The 15,331-nt window shown below is 35.9% G+C and overlaps 1 protein-coding gene across 4 annotated transcripts; it reads right to left on the bottom strand.

The window, feature by feature from the left end:
* Positions 1-3,469: 3,469 nt before the first annotated feature.
* Positions 3,470-13,398, bottom strand: LOC140766508 (protein YELLOW LEAF 1, choloroplastic-like). Of its 4 annotated transcripts, none has more exons than XM_073105889.1 (6): positions 13,267-13,398; positions 12,856-13,018; positions 11,405-11,508; positions 5,313-5,416; positions 3,874-3,958; positions 3,470-3,780 (listed from the first exon to the last, which is right to left on the bottom strand). In XM_073105889.1, the coding sequence occupies exons 3-6, from the start codon at positions 11,478-11,480 to the stop codon at positions 3,563-3,565; spliced, it is 483 nt and encodes a 160-aa protein (XP_072961990.1). In that variant the 5' UTR covers positions 11,481-11,508; positions 12,856-13,018; positions 13,267-13,398; the 3' UTR covers positions 3,470-3,562. The 4 variants fall into 4 exon arrangements, with proteins under 4 accessions (XP_072961990.1, XP_072961993.1, XP_072961991.1 ...); XM_073105892.1 differs by having other exon boundaries at positions 3,470-3,741; XM_073105890.1 differs by having other exon boundaries at positions 12,914-13,018.
* Between the last annotated feature and the right edge of the window lie 1,933 nt (positions 13,399-15,331).

The raw sequence follows: 15,331 nt of genomic DNA, 5'->3' as shown, positions 1-15,331 counted from the left end.
AGCACATCTAGCCAAGTCAAGTTGCATTTACTACTGATTTTCTTGAACTCCTCTTGGTAAGTGCCAATAGTAGTTCACTGCACAAGCTTAGTGAGGAGTGCATCAAAATCCTCATATTCTTTAGCATCAAAATGTTGAAAAGTTCTAGCACTAAACTCTTCCCAACGTTCCAACCTGCTGTTAGCAGAAGCCGACTTGTATCAATGAAGGGCATGCCCTTCTAAATGAAAACTTGCTAGAAATATCTTGGCAACTTCCTTCGTCCGTTGGAAGGTGAAAAATTTCTCAAAATAATACAACTGCTCGACCAAGTCTCCACTTTTAAATTTAGGAAAGTCAATGCTCATCGTTCGGGTGTGAATACCCCAATCTTCGACAAGTGGACGCCACAATACAGATCTATAAGAAGGGCGTCCTTGGCCTATTCGGTGGTAGCCTCTCATGTCTACATGATGTGGTTCATCCTCTTTAGAGTAGTGCCACCTTCCATTTTCAGCAGAAGTCCCTTGGGTTCTTTAGATAAATCGGTATGCTCGGTGATGGAGTGGGGTAGCTCCTCTTCTACTTCTCTTTCTTGCCCTTATGGTATGAGCAGTAATGGTTCATTCCTTGGCTGTGAACATCTATGAGGTTGTTACGTGGGGGTGGTCTCCATGGTTTTGGCAACCGATGGAGGGTTCGGGATGGTTAGCAATGGTTCAGCTCCCCTTCTACTTCTCTTTCTCACCCTTTGTGGCATGGGCCACAATTGTTCATTCCTTGGTTGTGGACATCCGTGGGGGTGGTCTCCATGGTTGTGGCAGCCGGTTGAGGGTTCAGGACGATCATCTTAACCACAAGTGCATCGGTTAACAGTGCAAAGATCCTCTCTTGCGATGCCCTCGCCTTCCCATTTTTCCCTCATCTCTTCCAACATATAAAGGAGTAGCATGTCCTCCAATCTAACCAAGCCAACCATTGGTGGTTTTGATTGGCTAGGGTCGATCGAAGTATCCCCCCAATCTTTCTTCATGGTTCATGGCGATTGAATCACCTCTATGTTTGTCATTTCTTCTAAATTCCTTCAAGACTTTGTTTTCACCATTAATGGAGCTTCAAGATGGTCCAAGATCTGACCAACTCTGATACCACTATAATGATCACCTTACTAACACCACAATCACTATGAGTCCAAATCCGAAGATGGAATTAGATTTTGACTCACGAGCAAAAAGTTAGGATTACTGTGGATCTTAAAAGTTAAGATGTAACTTTAGATTAAATGGTTAGATGGTAAAGTACTTTTTGGATTGAGATAAATTCAAGATGGAGAACGAATCTATCGAGATGGATCTTGAAAAGGAGAGGTCGAAGAGGCATGGTAGTGAACAACCTAGGGTTATGGCAAGGTGATGTAGATGATAATGGTGGAAGTCAAGGTAGTTAGTAGGAAAATGATAGAGAAGAAGTAGGGTCATTTCTTAGGGTCAAGGGGGTGGGGCCAAACGAAGAGGAAGGCCGCAATGAAAATTCTAGATGATGGCTAGGGTTCCAAAACTTAGAGGTAGTCAAACAAAGAGGAAGGAGACGATCATGCAAATTAACTTCAATAATCCAAGATGATTATCTAGGTGCATGCCACATCTATTTATAGGTGGCTACCTGACTTGATTAGACTTGGCACTAGGATCAAATATGCTGGAATCTTATTACCTAACATAAGCAAAAAGACTTAATTAAAACACCTAAACTAGGGTTCCTCGCTAGCAGGCATTTGAACGGTCTTGAGGGTGTTCGAATGTCTAATTTATTTTTTGGCTCTTGGGTAAATGCATTCGAATGGCCTTGAGAGCATTAAAACGCCTTATTAATCTTTCAACTCTAGGGTAAATGTGTCTGAACAGCCTTGAGGGCGTTCGAATGCCCTATCCCGAGACTTGCTCTTTGGTGTTTCCATGTGCCTTCATCCAATGCATTTAAATCTTCTGTTTGTTTGCTCTAGTCATCACCATTAATGGTGTGTCCGAGGAAGATGCCTTTAATAGTGCATCCAAGGTCAGCCACTAATGGTGCATCCGAGGTCAGCCTGACTCTGTTACCACTATTTGTGTGCCTTCGTTGAGAGAAATCACACTTGGGAAGCGATGAACGTAATTTGAAATCAACTTGGTTCCAATATAAGGCGGAAATTTGGAGAATAACTATGGACAATCTATCCGTCCAAAAGATTTGAGATTCTGATGGCTTATTCCTCTTGAAGTAAGGAATCTAATGCAACTAAAATCACATTGATCGGAGGTGTAGATTAGATGTGATGGGGAAAATACTGACCTATGGTCAGATGGTGATGTGATGGTCCTACTTAATGAAAGGTGGAAAAAGGATTAGGGTATTGGGAAGTGACGATAACAACGATGGTGGGATAGACCATTAAGTTAGACAAAGAGATAAAGGGAGGATCGCTCCTGGATAGGCAACACGATCGTATTGAAGGAGAAAGAAGACGGGGTTTGATGATGGATGCGTAAGGAGATAGAGGTACAAAGGAAAAACTTTAATATTTCATTAATAAGTTCAATAAGGTTGCCTTCCACATATTTAGAAGCTAACATAATAAGCAAACAAAAAAAAGATAATCCTAAAAATAATGCATCCTTGTTGAGCGTGATGGAATGGAGTGTGAACTCGTTCGATAGAGCAAAAACCGTTCTCTGTATTTGCAAATATGTGCAGACGTTTGAATGTTGAACGCAACTTTCTCGTGTTCGAACGCAACAAGAAAAAATCTTTATTCTTCAAAAGTAAAAATTGTTTCTTTCGAGGCGGATTACTTAGGTCAAAGCCATATCTAGCCGAATGGTAACAAAAGAGATTGTGCTATTGATGTTTACAATAAATCTAAAGGATTTATATCATGAAAGATTACTTTCTTATAAATTTGCTAATCACAAAAACCTAATATCAATTACTATCTTTAGGAAGGGTCTCATCAAATAGTAGTGTCTATGCCCAGCAAACAAAGTGCATAATTTTCTAGGATCTAAATGCCGAGCCTCAGGCATGGGCCCTACCGTACCATAATATAAATACAAAGTTCTACAATGAAATTTGTTAAATTATGCAAACTTCTTAAACATTCATTAATAAGTTGATCTCCACCTCTATCTGAAGTAAGAATGCGAAACGAAGTCTAACGCGAAAGTATTTTTCGTAATCAAGACAGATAATTTTCAATACAAATATACAAACAATTAGTTACCATTCATCAGGCATTGGGTGCATACGTTAGCCAGGATATCTTTTAGCAATTATGAATAGTACAAACATGGCTTGTGAACTATAAAAGCTAATAAAAAACTTATGGTGCAAAAACAAAAATTCCCTGTATTCACAAAGTGCCGTTAATGCAACTTGCAAGGTATGCATTACGACTAGCTTTAACTACATTACTAACAACCATGAGATACGTGAATGTTGCTCCAAAGAAAAGTACATCGTAGATTTTCTTTTATCTTTTATTTTTGTCAGTAAAAGTATGAATTACAAAATTGCTGGCAAAATATAAACTCTTAAATCTTCATAGTCATGAACGCAATCGTTCATAATCATCTTCTTTGATGTGCCTATGCCCCCATTTTTTCTCAAGTTCCTTGATGAAATCTAATAATACAATGAATGTGAAAAGGAAAAATCCACCGGAGGATGGACCAAAGCCGCCGCCACCACCCCCACCACCGCCACCACCGAAAAATGGGGGAAATCCTGCACCCCCATCATCAAGTTTTGGCACTTTAACATTCCCTAAATATCAGAGCCCTTTCATTGGATCTTCCGTACAAAGATAACAGGGAACAATAATGGATAACTATGATAATACGAAGAATTATATATTACCTTTGACTGGAGCAATGGGAGATTTGGTGATTGTCGATGATTTCCGTTGCATACTTTGGGTTTGGGTTGCAAAGCTTTTTACATGCTGCAGCAAAAACATTTTGCAGAATCAACAATAGGATACTAAGCAAAAGTAATGCACTCCATTCGTACCAACCATCAAATGGCACTTCTGATAGACATGTAGAGGCTTGCGTGCCTCATTCATAGAAAAAGAAAAGGAGTTTATGAATTGCACTCTATATTTTATTTATTTTATTTTGTGATTTATACCTTGTCATTAAGGAGTTTTTAACTCAACCCTTTATTTTTTCTTATAATTTTTATTTAATCCTTTGAGTTAACTTTACCTAATTTTCCATTATAATATACTAATTTTATAGAATATCTAAATTACCCCTTCTATCTTCGACTTATAAAAAAGGAAAATTTATATATAACACCTTGCTTTATGACATAATTATAGTTTACACCCTACATTTTCACTATTTATAAATCGAGCTCTATAATTTACCGAATATATGCAGAAAATATTATAGGTTAGATTTGAACTAACACAGTGAGAATATTATGTAAAGTAGAAATTTATTTCTAAAATGACTAAAATGCCCTTAGTATGACTTGGTTGAGAATATTTTTGTAATATTTTTAGTATAGTTAACTTAGTATGCAAATTTCTTTATAAAAAATGATCCTCCAATTGTTCTTTTTCAAAGCCAAAAAAAAAAAAAAAAAAACCTTCCATTAAGCTCCTTCTTTCTTTAGCCAAGCAAAGCCAAGACAAAAAAGGAAGCCTCTCTTGTACTCCTTATCATCTTCCTCACGCATCCAAAGAAAAAAAACCTTGGAAACTCACAATAAAGCTCTAACTCTCTCAGCCACTGAGCTCACCTCCTCCTTTACCCACCTAGACAAGCTCCGAACTCCACAAAATAGGGTAGAGAGGAAGGATGGGGTGATGAGGGTATTTTAGTAATTGGATAATTGTAATTATATAAATCATATAACATGGTTAATATCAGTTAGTCAAAGTAACATCAAAATGTTAAATAAAAATTATAGGAAAAAAAAAGGAGTCGGATTACAGAATTCTTAAAGCGGCGTAAATCACAAAATAGAGTAATGTAAAATTTGATTTATAAAAGTCCCTTAAAAAGAAAAAAAAACATTTTGCAAGTGTTGATATCAAATTTATTTACTGCACCTGAAATACACAAAGTATTGTATCAAGTAGCACAAGAACAAGAAAAAGTCTCAAGGTTCAAAAAGTAATACTTCCTGCAGATTTTGCTTCATAAATAAATAGCTAATAAGATAATCAAATTGAGGTCATTTTCTTAGTGCTACATAAGTATGAGAGTTGCACAAAAATAGCTAAAATGTTGTGGTAATAACGAAGCGAAACACACAAAAGAAAAAGAAAAAGAAAAATCTCATACCAAAGTTTTGGCGCATATCCTTGCTTTGGAAGGCACTGTCCATGGAAGTGAACCGGTAATCATTTGAGATTGCAGACATCCTCTCTTGGGGGCTGCTAGTTTGCCTGCAATAAAACAAGAATATTGATGAGTTAGGAATATTCTTTATTGAAGTGTACAGGAATAAATGTTGCCATAGTGGAGTAAATTTGTAGAAAAGAATGAAACCACAATAAACTGTACCCCATAATGTAAACTTCATCAAATAAAGATGCGGATTAGTAACTCAAAGAAAATTCTGTGACCTGGTTGTCCAAAGGATGGGAAACATGAATTTAGAGGCAGTGCATATATGTTTCTTTGTGGTACTTCACATAAACTTCAACCTTAGTTGATAATTACATTCTATTCCTAACAATTCGTTAAGACTTCACCCTGATTAGATAGTACATATGATACTAAATCCCACTGGAAAGCCATTCAGATCCATCTCAGGGCATTTTCCAGTTTCCACTTCAGGGGAAAACATCAAAAGACTAATTGCCATCCATCGTGAACAGGATGTTGATATCGTACCACTGTTTTGACGATTCTGTATCTTAGTTGCTTTCCCCAATGTCTATAGAACAATCAAAATGCAAACATACCACTAAGCTTCCTTCAGCACGACAAATTAACTCTATAAGAAGCTCGAAGAAATTCACGCTTCATGCATCCAACAAGCATCAAACTTTTTCAGCCATTGTATTGTTCAGCTGTTGTATCAAGAGCATAACTCATATCAAACAGTAAATAGATTTAATAATAGCACTAAGTCACCAAATTAATTGGAATAACTATACTGGATTGATACTAGGAGATTGAAATATTGCTTGAATACTAGTTAGGGACTAAATGAAGTGCATACAGAAAGCACGGACACCACAATTACTATTCAGTGTCTATGTCCAAAACATGTACTCTGATACTGGCACAGTTGGAAACTCCTGGGACATGTGCCTGATACTCAATGGATGTATCTTGTATTTTGAAAAGATGAGATAACAATGACAGAATCAATAGGATGAGGAAAACATTGTGGGCACAGGAAAATAGTGGATGTGGGTTGTTGGACCTAGTTTATGTATAATTAGTAGCTTAGCCCACAAATACATTAGCCCATTAAATGAAAGTTTTCTCTCTCCGCCTAATGGAAACGGTGCCATTGAAATTTCCTTTCCTTTTATGTCTCACATTTTCTTTTAAATACTCCTTTTTTCTTCTTCCATCCTCTCTGGAGTAGAAAATAATGCATTTACATTCTACAAATATTATTTTCTTCTCTTATGTACTAACCACTGTGGGAATATATTTTGATACCTACAAATATATAACATTCAAAAGTACATGTTCCTCATTAGTTGAAGTATTTGCTGCAAAGTAAACTATATATTTTAGCAAACTATGGTTTTAGATATATCAAGAAATAATATGATTTATTTATTTATCTATCTAGCCATGTCCTAAATGTGCCCTGTCCCATTTTTTCATGATTTGGCATATAGCCATGTTAGTATTGTGCCATGTATCCATATCCCAGATTTGTGTCTATGCTCCTTAAGATGTACTATTTCCCAAATTCGGAACTGATGTAACCAACTTCAGGTCATCAACAAAAGCTTCTCCAATTTGAATTGGACATATACGGGTCCAATTAGAACATTCAAAGTTCAACCAGTCACCATTCGCCTTGATATTCATATTACTTGCCGTAAGCTAACTATGCACTTTAATCTTTGCAACAAGCTGTTAACGAAGCAACATGATAAGGCCTCCCCCAAATTACCTTTAGAATCAACACAAAAGATCTTCTCTCAGGCCATTTTCCAGAATAGATATCACAGTTGCAATTTACAAATTAAAAATCATGTAACAAACTCCTTGAGCATAATTAGTTATTCCTACATTACTAGAAGATTAAGTTTGCATTAGTGTTGTTGGAAAGGTGGTTCTTGACTAAATTGGAAAATGTTCTGCAAGAAACGGAACTCAAACCTACTATGTTCCATAAATTTATCAATGTTTTTAGAAGATGTAGTAAGGTATAAAATTAGAATCTGTAATATATAACTGGCACAAGGACAAGATATAGAGAACTTATAAGTCAAATTTCCGACTTGCGAAATAGTTGCCAAAAATTATCAAATGTGAAGCTTAAAGAAAATCAAATGGTACTAACTCTGAGCAAAGGCTATTTCATGCCCCTTCACTAGCATCTCAAATTTATGTTAAAATTTTATCAAAGTTTCTTGCTGTAAAATGCCTACAGGCTGTGTGCTTTTAACATTTTATAATCAAGCATATAATCTAGTAATACTACGACTTCCTTAAGAGATGCACTTTAGACTATGACATGTGGAATTATAAGAAAAACAAAAATTGAAGTTGTGAATTATCCTAACTACCGTTCTTTGTTTTGAGCTCTCTTATAGTCATCCTGCCATTTACTTTTCATCTTCAGAAGATTTAGTTAATTGTTGTTATCAATGTGAACCAGTACCAAAGTATGCTAATACCTCACCCTGATGCATCTTTGAGAGACCTCATGAATGAAATCAACATGTAATTTGAGGTCAAAATAATGGACTTTGCAAAGGCAGTTAATGGGACAGTCAAAATTCCCATCTTTTCCATCTCCAGACCAATGAAGTCCATAAAAACTCGAGTTTTACCCTAATTCTTATTTAATGATTGATTTTGCCTCTAACAAAAAAACATAGACCTAAGTTATATATTTTTATTCTCTTAAATAGTTTAGTATAAAAATGAAGTGCTCAGCAGCTTTCAAGGATGCCACTAAAAATTTCAGTAACAAGCTTGACATCTTCTGTTTTCAAGGTGATAGGAAAAAATTGAAAGAAATTTCTGATAATTTAAAAACAAAATACTGTACAAGGATCATGACTAAAAGTTGTTGGATCATCTCTTCTTTGAAGCAAAATGCAATTGACTTGAGTTCAGAACAACTATTAAATATTTTAGGGAAAACCAAAACCATTCAGCAAATAGTTCAGACAGAAAAAAGAGTTTTTTTGCTGTATAGAAAGTCTAAACATGAAGGAAGATATGTTCGAGAAGAGACTCATGAGAAAATGTGCCATTGTGATGCGATTTGGGTCAAATCCCCGTTCGAACGTTTGCATACGTTTGCAGATACAGAGAACGTGTTTAACGCGTTCGAATACCCTCATCCGAACGTCTGCATATGTTCGCAAATACAAATAACGTATTTAGTACGTTCAAACGCGCTCGACTGCGATCGGCAAAACTGCACTGTTTCTATGGCTGTTTTTTTACTGTTTTGTTTATTAGGTTAGCTCTAAATATATAGAAGATAATCTTATGATCATTATTAAATAAATCGAATTTCTTCCCTAAATCTTCTCTCCTCTCTCGTTCTCTCCCACCATTGCTACGCCGCCTCTAACTTTCTTGACTGGCTTATCCCCCTAGACCCTTAGAGAAGATCCTCTTCTTCTTCTTCTTCGACTCTTCCTTACACCCAAATATTCCCCATTAAAATCAAGATCACATCAAAATAATATACTTTTAGCTAGTTAATTGCCACATTATAGGAGAGGTTATATCAATCATAAATGGTCTAACTACTTCTCAATAGATATAGAATGCATTGGCTATTCGTTTTGTTTCACCTTAACATTGGATTCAATGAATCGAGTCTAGTTATCTTATTTATTCTGCTTATGTAGTCTAGTTAAAATCTAAGTAGGTTAGAGTTTATTTAATAAGCTAAGTTCATACTTCTATGCAATTTCAGAAAAATATTCTGCAAATATTCATCAATTGACCAAATATTATAAAATCACCTAGAGAAGATTGAAGATGTCCTAATCTACAACTTTCATATTCAAGGTTTCTCCAAATTAGAACTCCATCTGTGGCATAATAAAGAAACATTCCAAGAAAGATAAGGAAGATTGATTTAGCTAAGTCATGTTTATCTCTAGGTCATATTTATCTTTAATATAAATCCTTAAGGCAAGCCTAGTTAAATCATGTAAACCACTAAGATAAGTTCAATTAAGTTATGTAAGCTTTTAAGACAAGTCCTGGTTTAAATCGCATAAGCCTTTAGGGCTAAATCCGAGTAAAACTCATTGTACCCAACCTTTATATATAGAGGAGTTAGGCTTTATTCATCCAAGCATCCAAGCATTGAGAATTAATTGAGTTTAGTTATTTTCTTATTCTCGTATTTACCGGTTTTATCATAGTTATTAAATCGTCTTTATTTTTCTAGGAGTAAATCTCTAAGTTAGAAACCTAATTCTACCTCCAACCCATAACCACCATCACTTCCAACAACCATCCTACTATACGGCTGTCCACCACTGCCCTTGGCCATCTGCCACTCTCCGACGACCGCCGTAATGCCTGATACTTATCATTTTGTCCTGTTCTGACTTTGCTCTATTAATTTAATTATATCTTTTCATTTAGACATTTGATTGACGTAAAACTAGAGTAATTAGAACCCTATCTCGTAAGGCTACTACCACCTAAACTTTTATAATTTTATTACACCTGGATTAGTCCAAATCTGGTTCGTGTAACACTTTGGTAATCCAAGGATTTATGGGCCGCTAATACTATGAGCGTGACACTTACTGATTAGCACATAGAGTCATCTAACACAGAGATGGTGCAACATTGCCACAAGATATTAGATAAGATGGAATTACAGGTAAGAGAAGTGAGAAAAACCATGAAATAGATGGTCAATGTCGCATCGCCATCAAAGGCAAAAGCGACTCATACTATTTCAAACCTTAGCTTCAATTTCAAGTTAGGATAATCCATCCATTAAGTTAAATGAGTAGTGGATTTCAAGTGCAATCTACTCTCAATATCATTTATGTTAGGTGGGCCTGAAACCCAATTAATTGAAAACAAAAGACTGGCAGTTCCATGGATTTAAGTTTCGTCTCAAATCAAATTGAGATATCTCTCTGAAACATTTCGCATTTTGGTCATATTCGATCTGGAACTATCCTAAGAAACTAGCATTCAACCGAGACAACCATAATAATAATTTCTTAATGTATGTTTTAAATTCAAAGCTGGATTTGACTTGAATCTAAATTGTACCTAACTCAATATCAACCTTATTGCTTAAATGCTATTAGATCTTATATGATTTATTGAAAAATAAGATAAAGAAGACTATTTACTAAAAAATTTTGAAAACAATACAACGAAACTAGAAATGAAACCGACCAAAATTAACCAAAACATTTTGTTTTTCAACCAACCTGAAACTAAACTTGAAACTTTGAACTAAGCAAAAGAGCAAACCCACCTTCATTTTATTCATGTTCCTTAGCCAATGATATCCAAAGGAGGGTGGAGCACTCCAACCTTTCCTTCCTCCCTCCATAATGATGGGGACACAAGGCAGATGTCGAAAAGAGTACATAGTGAATATTCGGTGGACAAAGGATAGGAGACCACACACCATCTCTAGTACACTGAATGGAAAAGCCAAGGGGCATTTCTCGTGCCAACAATTGACAAATATGAAATGTCACTTGACACAATGCCAAATGACACCTAAACACTACTTACCGAAGCCTAGACATACATGGTTGAAGCATTGTAAAAGTGTGAGCCAAAAAGGCATCATTGACCTCCTAGTGTGGTGCAACATGCTAAAAAAGACTATGTTGCACCCTGTATGAAGATGACAATGGAGAATTTCACTCATAAAAACAATAGGAAAAAATCTGATAATGCCTTTACTAAGATTAGGGAAAAACGAGTTCAGTTGCCTTTTTAGTTGCTTGTAAATTCTAAAAGCAAGAATGAACCTTGGTATATTTGCATAGATCTCACATCATTAAGCGGCAAAGAATGTGATCAAGACAAAAAAATATGTAACATAACTAGAACAAGGAAATAAGCGTGTATTTACTTTACCAAATAAGAGGACAAAAATAACGGAAAATGTAATTACCCCAATAGGTGCATGCTAGCATGGATAAATTCAATTTGAAATCTTAAAAGGGAAACAAAGGGTAACAACAATAGTAAGTCTGAAAAATATAACTACGTACCTGTAGATCTTGCTGATGTAAATGGAAGTATTGGTAGATATACATGTGTAGGTAATGTTGTAGCTAATGTAGACATTTTGTAGAAAATAGAAATGAACAAAAACCTGTAAAGAGACAATATTAAGACAATACTCACTCAACTCTAGGGAATCAATGCAAGCGATTCAAAATTCTGATCTGATAAAAGTAAACAGAGATACGTACATAACCATTTAAAAGGAAAAAAACACCATGAAAACCATATCCAAGAATATTAACTACTCTATTAGGTAACAACACCAACATCCAAATCTATGTTGTCAGTTGTTCACAAAAGTAGTAGAAACATTACAAATGTAATAGCAAAATTATGTAGGTGTCCTAATATCCCAGTTTGCCTTACTGGAATACTCAGAAATTAATAGTGATATGACATAATTCCAACTTCTTAGTACTAAATAGTATATCTTGCTCTATGCACTAGAAGATAGTATTAAAATGGTTCCTAGCATGGATGGCTATGCCAACCGGCACGTGGCACGAGGGGTGCCGCACGTCACCCCTCTTAATAGCTTCCCCGCTCACCGATTGCCATAGCCTGAGCTTTGTTGGGTGGCCTAGATCTGCAACTTAAATATTTAACTCCTCTCTCTCTCTCTCTCTCTCTCTCTCTCTTGATCTTTCTTCTCTATCAGGCTAGGGCACCTGACAAAGTTCAAGCAACAGTGAAAAGCGATCGGCAACGGCGACTGCGAACGCAAAGGTGAGTATCCTCTACCTTTTTCTATCCTCTTATGGCACAATAGGTAATTGTCGTGGCACGTGCCTGTGGCATGGCCATCGTTGGTTTCTAGTACATAGGCTCCTATACTCAAGGCCTAGAGAGAGGTAATGTGCACAACTTTACCCTCATATCTAAGGAGGTTATTTCCAAGACTTGTACCCACAATCTTTGGATACAAGGGACAAGCCTTACCGTCTCACCAAGTGATGCGCTCGCACTACAAAATAGTGTCAACATCGCAATACAATGAGATATCTCATAAATAGGTAGCTGCTATTGTGCTAAATTACATCTTTATTTACAAAACAATGAGCAAAAGAATTTCCAATCCCAATCAGGTATGATCCAGCCTTTTAAGATTATTGTCATCCAACAAAGTATGGACACTGATATAGCGGTACGACATACAGCAATAAATGAAATATATATGCTAGAAATCATGTAATATATAGAATAAGAACATTGCATGCAAATAATCAATTGAACATAATGCTTCAAAAGACTAACATTGTATACTATTTGCATTTTATAGGTAAAACAGGGGAGTTAATACAAAATAACAAACAACAACTAGGTCGAAACAACCTAGGGATGTCCCAACAAGGCACACACATTTACTTCTTCAGAAATTTCCATAAAGAATAAGAAAAAGATAGAAAGTTCTCCTATATATATATTAAACTATTACCGCGAAGGGGCTCCGGCGTGTCGCTTCCCCTACACGCTAGACAGAGAGAAAGACAGACCTTTACCGACGGCTGCCGACTCAGCCTTCGTCACGAGAGGAGGAAGAGATCGCCACCGCGATATAGATGTAGGGCTTGGAACGGCGAGAACAACGAAAGGGTCGCCTGAGCGAAGATGTTTTAGTAAACGGGTTATTGGACTCAACTAAATTAGGCATGACGCATTATAAATTGGCATGCTTTAAGATCTTCTCAATGGAATAAGATCCCCATCACCATGATCAATAGAGGAAAAAAAAAACAAAAAACAAAAATTCTACACATCATTACATGAAAGATAAGCAAAGCATGAAAAAATCATTTAAAACGTAGATAATAATAATTAGTGAGAAAGAAGATAACTTTAGCTTTACCTTCTAAGTAGATACTCTTAATGGGTTTTGGCGATTCCTTGCTGTTCTTAGGACTCGGAGGGAAACAGGGAGGAGTCGTTGAAAGGCAATATATATTTATATCACTTGTTGCGCAAGTAAAGTATCACAAAACCCGTCGCCGACTTGCCTTTGGATTCCGAATCACGAGGCAAACACTAAACCACAGTCCAGGATCGGTCAAGTATTTGAGACGTTGACGGACGTGATCATCGAGCCCAGCCCGCCCGTGCCCTGCCCGACCCGGCTTAGTTTGGACCGAGCTAAGCCCGGCCCGAACCCGATTTGGGCCCAGCCCGGACTGATTCTTAACTAGAAATGAGCAGCATGGGCCAATCCTTTGCCCGCCCGGCCAAGCCTGGAAGCTCGCTCGTTTAGCCCGGCCCAAAAGTCCGCCGGTTTGGCCCAACCCGAAAGCCTACCGATTCGGATCGCCCGTTCAGCCCGCCCGCCCGCTTGGCTTGCCCATTCGGCCCTCCTGCTACAGTGAAAACTAACGAGAAATTTTTTAGCCCAAGTATAAGTACTGTTTAAATTTTTTAGCCCACCTCTCCCTCTCCCATCACATATCAGCCCAACATATACTATTTAATTTTTTTAATATACTTTTTTTTAAACAGAGAAGAACAGAAATATTTTTTAAAAAAAATATCTAATGGTAAAAAATATTCTAAAAATAGCTAAAAAAATTCTGAAAATTACCAAAATAGGATCTTCACTTTTTTTTACCATTTTACCCTTTTAACTGAAATAAATAATTAGTTTATAGGAGTATTTTGGTAATTTTAACTTTTCTCATTTTATAAATAGATGATAAATTTTCTAAATTCATTACACATTCTCAAATTTTCTAATCTCTCAAGTTCTTTCCAAATTAAAGGTTTCAAAATTTAGTCTTCAAATTAGCAAATCCTCTCCAATATGGATTATGATCATATAGAATCGCAATTGAAGGGTGAAGATTCAATTAATCCTACACCCTCATCTCAACCTCAACCTGATCTGGAAACTCTGGCTTTGGCTTCATCATTAGGCAGTTCTAAGAGATTAAAGTCTGAAGTTTGGAATTATTTCAGAAGTATTGAAACGAAAGATGGCTAAGGTATTGTTATAGATTGTAGAGCTAAATGTCTTCAATGTAATCATGATTTTTCTGCATTAACTAAGAATGGCACTACTCACCTAATGAGGCATATTAAAAATAAGCATAAAAAATGTCAACTTGATATTGGTCAAATATTGCTTAATCAAGGTGGTTCCAAAAATATTTCTAATTTTCAATGGAATTATGAAAATGCTCCTAAAGAAATAGTTAAATATATTATTCGTAGAAATAAACCTTTTGCTACGAGTGATGATCCAGAACTTGAAGGTTGTTTACAAAAAGATTTTAATCCGGCTTTTAAAAAAATTTCTCGTCATACAATTAAAAGAGATGTTTTAAAATATTTTGCTGAAGAAAAAGAAAAATTAATTTTAGATTTTGCAAAATTAAAATTTAGAATTTCTTTTACTAGTGATATTTAGACTTCATGCCAATTTTGGTCTTTTATGTGTACAACCGCACATTTTATTGATGATAATTGAAAAATACAAAAATAAATAATTTCTTTTCGAAAGCTTGATGAGAGTCATACTAGTGAATATCTTTCTCGTATTATTATTTAAGAGTAACAAGTTATAATATCTAAAATAAGGTTTTTTCTCTCACTCTTGATAATACATCTAATAATGATTGTACAATTTCTAATCTTTGATATTTTCTTTCTTTACTTTGTAATGATAAATTATTATATAATAGATGCATGTGTCTTATACCGGACTGTGTTTGGGAAGAAATTTCTATGGATTTCATAGATGGTCTACTGGTATGTGGTTATTCCGTTATCTTTGTGGTGGTTGACAGATTGAGTAAATATGCGCATTTTTTGGCATTGTCACATCCGTTTTCAGCCGAGTCAGTGGCTGAAGTTTTTGATAGAGATGTTGCTCCGTGATATGGCATGCCATATACGACTGTCTTGAATCGTGATCGTGTATTTATGAG

Source organism: Typha angustifolia, chromosome 9 (assembly GCF_048772165.1).
Source record: "Typha angustifolia cultivar Huaian chromosome 9, ASM4877216v1, whole genome shotgun sequence".
Classification (NCBI taxonomy): Eukaryota; Viridiplantae; Streptophyta; class Magnoliopsida; order Poales; family Typhaceae; genus Typha; species Typha angustifolia.
This window is presented reverse-complemented; position numbering and strand designations above follow the sequence as displayed.